Below are 8,674 nucleotides of genomic sequence, written 5' to 3' on the forward strand. Positions count from 1 at the left end.
GTTGTCTCCTACCGGGCCGAAGCCGTTTACTGTCCGGCTGCCAGCAACAAACAAACAATACGGACCTCGGGCCTGCCGAGGCGCCGGCTTGGCGCAGACACCAAACTGCAGGACGGGGACAGAAACCAGGAGGATTCAGAGCGCTTTTAAAATGTCCAAACATTCATGTGTTCCACAAATCTGGCTTAAAAACCTGCACAGCATGAGACACCCTGCAGCACGCTGCCAAACGCTCCGAGCAGCAGAGACAATGAAGACACTTCAGAATAACAGTTGGACGCATGCTTCCTGCTCCTGGACTCGTCTTGTTCCTCCGTCCTTCAGAAAAATGTGCCAAACTCACACAAGAAGATTTCCGAGCAGCTTTTTGTCTTTGATCACTGCACTCCGAGCCAACCACAGGAAGTTAAATCCTGCAGATCACAGCAGAGGGACGTCCGTCTGTCCTCCATTCACAACCTCAAAGATAAGGCACCAAAAAGAGGAGCAGCTTTGGGCTCCAAGCACACTTATTACAAGAAAGCCTCCAATATGACACTGCTCACCACAAACAGAGCAAACAGATGCACTTTCAACTTTGGGATGGTCTGCGAACGCATCATGTTTGACAAAATTCCACCTTTTATTATAAGAAAACTATAAAAACTGAAAAATTATCCAATTCCAAGTGTTATGGTGGGTCTTTGAACGCCTCACACAACAATAAAAAGCACAAAAAAAACAGAAAACTTCTGCACTTCTGACCAGGAAGACATGAACGCTGCAGTGACTGGAGGAAGGAACAGGAACAGGTTAATTTCCTCAGTAACCCATGAAGTGCTGTTTGCTTTGTTCCACAGTTCAGCACAGCTTCCACCTTTTTGTAGGAGCGAGCAGATCTGATGACTGTTGAAGCATAAAAAACACGATGAATTATGTACAGAGACTGCGGCCTGAAGGCAGGAAGCTTCCAGGGGAACAAGACCAGCAACAAAATACACAACAGGTGTGTGAGTGCGGGTCAGAACACACGTACATGTGTGCGACCAAAATAAAGATGGAGGACATATTCAACAGACGGCAGTCTGAGCGAGCGGCGCTGATGGCATAAACACCACATTTCTGTTATTTAGTGAAAGGTCAGCGCCAGCTGCATAAATCCACTTAACAACAGTATCAACACGGCTCTGTTTGTTATTCCTGCGCCGAAGCCTCGGGGGAGCGCCGGGCAGGAAAAGAATGCGTTCAGGGTACTCTGCATTTTGCAGACTCTGCACACGGTTTAATAATTGATGACCTGAGAAGAACTTTTCCTCCAGGATACAGACGCGGTTACACCAAAGGCCGGCAAACACCACAGACAGAGCGGGAGGAAGAGGAAGAGGAGGAGGAGGAGGAGGAGGAGGAGGAGAAGGAGGAGGAGGAGGAGGAGAAGGAGAAGGAGAAGGAGGAGGAGGAGGAGGAGGAGGAGGAGGAAGAGAAGGAGGAGGAGGAGGAGGAGGAGGAGGAGGAGAAGGAGGAGGAGGAGGAGGAGAAGGAGGAGGAGGAGGAGGAGGAAGAGAAGGAGGAGGAGGAGGAGGAAGAGGAGGAGGAAGAAGAGGAGCAGTTAGGTAGTCAAATTAATCTGAACTCACACAGGGAAACATCTTCTCAGAAACTCCGATGAACATCACAGCCTGAAGCTACAAATCCAGAAGAGAGAATTTTCCTGTGGTCCTTGAATGCATCGTGTTCAGCCAAAATCTAAAATGTCTGTTAACTGTTAAAGAACTTTAAATGACCTTTTTACCTCTGAGTATGCAGAGTTCACACCAACAAAAAAGAAAACTCTGCAACCAGCAGGCAGCCATGATGGACTGGCCGACGGTTGGACACTAGACCTCTGTCCACTGCGAATAACCAGCGTGTCTTCTTCTATGCACATTAACAGCACTCAGACTGGTTTCTCCCCTCACTGTCAGTCGCTGAGACGATTCCACAGATTAACCCTGCAGAGAGCATCGTTTGCCGTTAACCACCAGCACCGCGCTGCTGCTCTTTCTGCTTTCATCGTCATCGGTGTGGCTTCAGAAACACTCGCAGCATCTTCACCATAACCTTCCGGTCTGCTTCTCTGTGCAGCGGTCGATGTGGTGCTGAGTACAACAAACCGAGCCCGTACCACTGCCAAAATGGCCGACACCACAACTCCATGTCTCTATGACAACCAGCAGGAAGCCACAAGGTAAAACTCTCGTACTCACATCCCACCATCATCATGGCCACCGAGAAGATCTTCTCCCCGTCGGTGGTGGGGGCGATGTTTCCGAAGCCGATGGTGGTCAGGCTGGTCATGGTGAAGTACAGGGAGGTGATGTACAGCGAGTCCTTGCCGGGACCGCCCTCCCATTTACTGGCGTTGGCGTTGTACCTGTACGGCGACCCGATGCTGAGGGCCAGCTGATACAGCCAGCTGTCCATCTTGATGGTGTTGGTGGCCTCGTCGATGACCTCGTAGTCTCCGATGCTGTACCTGTGGGGGGGGGGGGGGAAACGTGTTTTAACTTTTAAACCTGCTGGTGAGTTTAAGACCATCACAGACAGGAGCTGTAGAAACAGGAAGAAAGGTCAGACTTCCTACGTTCTGATGATCCATGAGTGTTTCTGTGTAATAATCCTGATGTTTCAACACTTCATTGTACAGGTCTGAGACTAAAATTCAAACGAGTCGGCCTCCAGCTTCCTGTTGAGATGGGGGCGTGGCTTCATGAGGCTTTTTTCTACTGGTCTTGATGCATAAGACCGCCACACTTCACACATGTAGGTCGAACGTAGACCTCAGGCTGCTTCACCAAGACATCTGAAGGAGGAGCTCTTTTGCCTCGTCCACTAAAATATGTATCATTTTATTTTTTCATGAGTTTCTGAGCACAGTTTTGGAAAATGGAAAAATAATAATAATTCATCATCACAGTCCTGCTGAGGCTCCACAAACGACCCTCACTGCTGCACATTGAGCAGGCGCATCAGAAACACACTGCTGCTGATTCTGAAGGGGGAACAGTAAATTAGCATATCACTGGATGAACGATGAGTTAAAGTTAAACCGGTTTACCAGATGCAGGCGAGCCAGTGAGCCACCAGGCCGAAGACGCAGACCAGCAGGACGAGGACGGCGGCTCCGTACTCCAGGTAGTGGTCCAGTTTCCGGGCCACGCGGCCCAGACGCAGCAGGCGGACCACCTTCAGAGAGCTGAAGAGGCTGCTGATGCCCTGAGGAGGAGGAGGGAGAGGAGGAGGAGGGAGAGGAAGAGGAGGAGGAGGAGGGAGAGGAGGAGGCAGAGGAAGAGGAGGGGGGGAGAGGAGGAGGAGGAGGAAGAGGAGGAGGAGGAGGAGGAGGAGGAGGAGGAGGAGAAAGAAGAAGAAGAGGAAGAGGAGGAGGAGGGAGAGGAAGAGGAGGAGGAGGAGGAGAAAGAAGAAGAAGAGGAAGAGGAGGAGGAGGGAGAGGAAGAGGAGGAGGAGGAGGGAGGGGAGGAGGAGGCAGAGGAAGAGGAGGAGGGAGAGGAGGAGGCAGAGGAAGAGGAGGGGGGGAGAGGAGGAGGAGGAGGAAGAGGAGGAGGGAGAGGAGGAGGCAGAGGAAAAGGAGGAGGAAGAGGAGGCAGAGGAAGAAGAAGAAGAGGAGGAGGAGGAGGAGGAGGAGGAGGAGGAGAAGGAGAAGGAGGAGGAGAAGGAGGAGGAGGAAGAGGAGGAGGAGGGAGAGGAAGAGGAGAAAGAGGAGGGAGAGGAGGAGGAGGAGGAGGAGGAGGGAGAGGAAGAGGAGAAAGAGGAGGGAGAGGAGGAGGAGGAGAAAGAAGAGGAAGAGGAAGAGGAAGAGGAGAAAGAGGAAGAGGAGGAGGAGGAAGAGGAAGAGGAGAAGGGGGAGGGGGAGAGGAGGAGGCAGAGGAAGAGGAGGGGGGAGAGGAAGAGGAGGAGGAGGAGGAGAAAGAAGAGGAAGAGGAAGAGGAGGAGGAGGGGGAGGAGGAGGAGGAAGAAGAGGAAGAGGAGGAGGAAGAGGGGAGAGGAGGAGGAGGAGGAAGAGGAGGAGGAAGAAGGAGGAGGAGGAGGAGGAAGAAGAGGAAGAGGAGGAGGAGGAAGAAGGAGGAGGAGGAGGAAGAAGAGGAAGAGGAGGAGGAAGAGGAGGGGGAGGAGGAGGAGGAAGAAGAGGAAGAGGAGGAGGAAGAGGGGAGAGGAGGAGGAGGAGGAAGAAGGAGGAGGAGGAGGAGGAGGAAGAAGAAGAAGAAGAAGAGGAAGAGGAAGAGGAAGAAGAGGAAGAGGAAGAGGAAGAAGAGGAAGAGGAAGAGGAAGAAGAGGAAGAGGTAAATGTTTCTGCGCCTCCTGTTGAATCAGAGTTTGTTGATTTTCCTGCACTTTTAATAAATGAATTCATAATAAAAAGTTTTAATTGGAGCTGTGAGTAACTAAAACTTTTTTAGAGAATCTTCTGCAGACACATAATCAGGAGGGAAAACATAAGAAACATGAGTGCTGAATGGTTTTAGTCCAATTTAAAAGCTCACATGAGGAGAACACCGAAAGACTCTTTGCTTTGTTTAGTAGTTTTAGATTCAGACATGATGGCTGCATCCTCGCTGCTGTCAGACAGAGAAAGGCAGATATTAGTGATCTTTTGGCCTCAGGTTTGTACAGTAAGAATGATGGAGGTCTGTCTGTATATACAGTCTATGATTCTAAGTAAATCTGCCACACACACATGAAAGTGGCGTCTTCTGTGCTTATTTTATCGTCACACACAGTCAGCTGAGACTCACAGAAAAACACAAAAAACAGGAGCAGCAGCCGGGAGCCCGAGGGGCCGGCTGCTGCTCTGCACGATGTGTTTTATCACAGTTTACAAAGCTGAGTGCTCAGAGCAGCAGGGGCCGACACCACACGACCCCCGGCTGAATATTTACAGAGGCACTTCTTCCTCAGACCGAAAGGATGAGGAGGCAGCGCGGGTATCCAATGACGTCAACGATGAGCTTCGTCTCTGCAGTCGGGTCAGGGGGTCAGGGCGCTTTACGTTTCACTAACTGGCCACTTAATCACTGAAGCAAGCTAATTGACTACATTTACCAGAAGCTGAAAAAAATCTGCATCGACCACTGACCCATAAACACACAGAGCACTGCTGCTCAGACCTGCAGCTGGCTGCTTCCAGGACAGTCTGGACTCTCATACATGCACATGGTCTCTTAGTCCAGCCCCTTACATAGGACCGTGGGAGACCCTAGTGGTGGCTGACAGAGCCGAGGTCCTTTGGGCATTCAAATCCCTCCACCAGGTGAAGGTGGTGATCTAAGGGGCTCAGTTGATGAGCTGGAGGAGGTGGCCAGGGACGGGGAGGCTTGGGTTTCCCTGTCTAACCCTGAATGAGTGTAAGAACAAGGATGGATGAACCACGTCGCTCTGATCAAGACTGCCACCACCCTCATCTGTCAGAAGCTGCTGCACTGACTCCTCCATCTGTCAGAGCATTAGGATGGATCTGTAACTAAACACAGCACGCCCGCCTTCTGTTACCCAGAGGAATCCGCCTCAGCAGCACAGAAACCCGTCCACAGGACATGAGACCTGCTCCTACAGCTCATTACTGTGATGTAATGTCACAGAGCCAACAATTACAGAAACACCGACTGTTCATAAACACATCATCTGTGTTAAGGGGCCTCAGGCTGCACCTGTTTACCAGAGCAGCCCCCGACACAGGGGAGCGGCGGAGAAGCTGTCAAAGCAACAAGCATTACAAATGTGAGGTGTCTCCATTCAGCCGGAGGTTTTAATCTGACTGAAACACGGGGATAAGTGTCACGCTAAAGACAAAGCTCAGTCTGAAGGGATAAAGACACACTATGGAGCCAAAGCAGGAAATATTCAAACATGTGTTACAGATCTGCGTGCAGGACCCCGAAGCTCTCACAGCTAAATGGAATTCAGCCCCAGCGTTTGTCTAATTCCTTAAAATGTGCTTTACACAACAACAAGGATCATCTGTAGCTGCACCCAGTGATCCGCTCCACTGTGACTGGCGGGCGTCCGTAACATCATGGTCAAATCTAAGTGAGCAGCTTCACCTCTGATCTTCTACTGCACAGACTGCTTTCAAGATGGCCTCCCTTCTGTGCAACAGGCGCAGGCGGAGCCACGTCGTCCATCTTTATTTACAGTCTATGGTTTAAACAGGGTTTAGGACGATGAGGCTTTAATCAGTATTAGTGTTGACTAATGTTGAAGAGTGTCCCAGCTAAGAAGCTAGCTAGAAGAGGAAACTAGCTTTAGAGTTTTAGAGAACGTCTCACGAGGAAGATGTTTCAAACTGCGCTCCTCTTCCTCCACCTATCTGTGACGGTCTCAGCCAACCATCCAGCAGCAGCCTCTGACCTCTCTGAAGCATTTTAAAAATCAAGCTATCAAGGCTCACACAGTCTGTTCATCAGCCTGTATTTGTGGTATTCACAGTTCCTCTCCACCTTCCTGTCACACTAACTGCGCAGCTTCCTCCCGGCTCTGTCAGCGCGGCCACCGTGGCGATGGTGACATGCACGCCACGCAGAAAGGTCAGGCTGGATTAGACCACTGTGAGCGGCCGCGGCGCCTGCAGACGCTCCCTGTGAGCTCCCATCAGCTCTCTGTGACAGCAGGTGGCTTCAGGCCCGCAGGGGGCTTCCTTCCCACACACACACAGACACACACACACACACACACAGACACACACACCCTGCTGCTCCTGAGGGAGCATCAGCACAGCTCCTCGTGAGGACGTTACATCACGTTGTGCTGCTGTTTTGCAGCCCTGCCTTCACTCTGACCCGTGTGTGTCTGTGTGTAGGAAGGTGTTGCTATTCTAGAGATTTGTAGATCCTCCAAAATGTCAGGAACACACAGAGAGGCACAGCGCAAAGAGAAGTGATGCCTTCAACTTTCTCTACACAAATGTTGATTTTCACCTCAGCTGCAGGTCAGACAGACTCTCTGAGTGTTGGTCATGTGACTGCTGCTCACGCGTGACTCCATCATGGCGTCCTGCTGGCTGCTGAGGAGGACGGAGTGTTTGTTTTTGTTAGGTGTTGGTGTGAACTCTGTATTTTTGGAGGATTTTTAATTGAATCATGTTTTGGTGTCTTTCTAAAAAAGTTTTTTGTGACAGATAATTCACACATGGTGCATTCAAGGACCATCACAAAGCTGAGTGTCATTTTGTTCAACAAAGCGTGCTTTTCAAACGAACCTAGAGCCAAAAGCTGCCGTTTATTTGATGCTGTGGTTGAGATTAAAGATGCTTTAGGGGCTGTAGATACTCACAGATGAGCCTAAACATCATTTAAGTCATAATTCTGTTAGAATGTTTGTGTAAGGATCCCCATTATTCCGTACTACAGTGAGGACTGTTCTTCTTAGGGTCCACCTCATACAGTTAAACACATACATAACTGATGGGTGGATGTAACAGAAGGGTTAACTGACTGCACAATGACACAGTCGGATGATTCTCTGTGTTTTTACAGTCAGCTTCTTGCTGTGATTTTTTTAAAGCACACCCTTCAAACTCCCTGCAGGGAGGAACCCTGAGAGGGTTAATAAGCTGCTGTGTGGGGTTTTGGACTGCTTGACAGGGGAGACATGGTAAAAGTCACCCAGCAGAGGAGGACTGTAAACACCACAGAAGAAGAACTTTAATCTACTTTAATGAGGGCTTGCTTGTCAAAGAGATAAATGAGAAACTGTGAGCTCAGAACAGCCTGCTGCTGAGACGAAGGATTTAACGTCCTGTATTTCACTAAAATGCTTCTTTAATCGATCATCTATAAAAACATGTTAGCGACACATTAATAAGCAGATAAAAATAAAGCTTTCAGACAGAAGAGGCTCCAAACTCAGGTGGGATTTTTTGGAATTAGAAGTGTGTGTGTGTGTGTGTGTGTGTGCACGAGCTGGCAGCGCCTGCTTGGCAGCGCCTTGGCTCGACTCAGCAGCGTCTTCAAACCTTAAAACACCGCTAAAAATACTTCCTGCCTGCTTCAGCCATCACCGGGGATTCAGAGTCTGCAGCGAGCCTAAATTCATCTGCTGCTATTTTCCTTCACACTGCACCGTAACCACACACACACACACAGACACACACACTGTCCTCAGTCAGCATCCAGCCATTCCTCCAGCCTGCTAATACGGGAAACTGGCAACAAAAACGTCAATCGAGCAGAGGGGAAGGCTGCGCCCGCTTTAGTGGCTGGAAATTTACGTGACATTGATTTCCTCTCAGTCTGTCTCCACTCGCTGCCGTTTAAAAGACAGCAACACAAAACTCCACCCAGCAGGATCCATCCGATCCACCGGCAAGAGGCCGGAGGACACTGAAGGACCTGAAGGATCCACGGCACAGAGACAGCACGCGGAGAGACGGAGGACGGCCGCGGCCGTGTTTACGCCAGCGAACTCAAATCCTAAATCAAACTTTTTCATCAGTGTAGGTAGATCGGTTTGACTTTAGATGATGACCTCTGACCTCATCACCCTTCATCAGACTTCCTAAATGAAACATGGAGTGTCCACATACTTTAAACGCATGAGCAGGCTGACAGTTGTGTCCTACATGATGGTACAGTCTGTTTTATTGATTGATTGATTGATTTAGTTTCTTCGCTGTAAAAACTCAGCACTTAAATCAAAGTCAGCATCA

General features: G+C 49.9%; 1 protein-coding gene across 1 annotated transcript in view; it reads right to left on the bottom strand.

Moving 5' to 3' along the window:
• Positions 1–8,674, bottom strand: part of kcnh5b (potassium voltage-gated channel, subfamily H (eag-related), member 5b) — a 49,172-nt gene that overhangs the window by 25,503 nt on the left and 14,995 nt on the right. Inside the window, exons 7-8 of the mRNA XM_028395534.1 lie at positions 3,074–3,231; positions 2,223–2,491 (exon numbers count right to left, since the gene is read on the bottom strand). Of these exons, the coding sequence (XP_028251335.1) occupies positions 2,223–2,491; positions 3,074–3,231 (427 nt within the window). The remainder of the gene's footprint in view (positions 1–2,222; positions 2,492–3,073; positions 3,232–8,674) is intronic.

Source organism: Parambassis ranga, chromosome 22, assembly GCF_900634625.1.
Source record: "Parambassis ranga chromosome 22, fParRan2.1, whole genome shotgun sequence".
NCBI classification, from domain to species: Eukaryota; Metazoa; Chordata; class Actinopteri; family Ambassidae; genus Parambassis; species Parambassis ranga.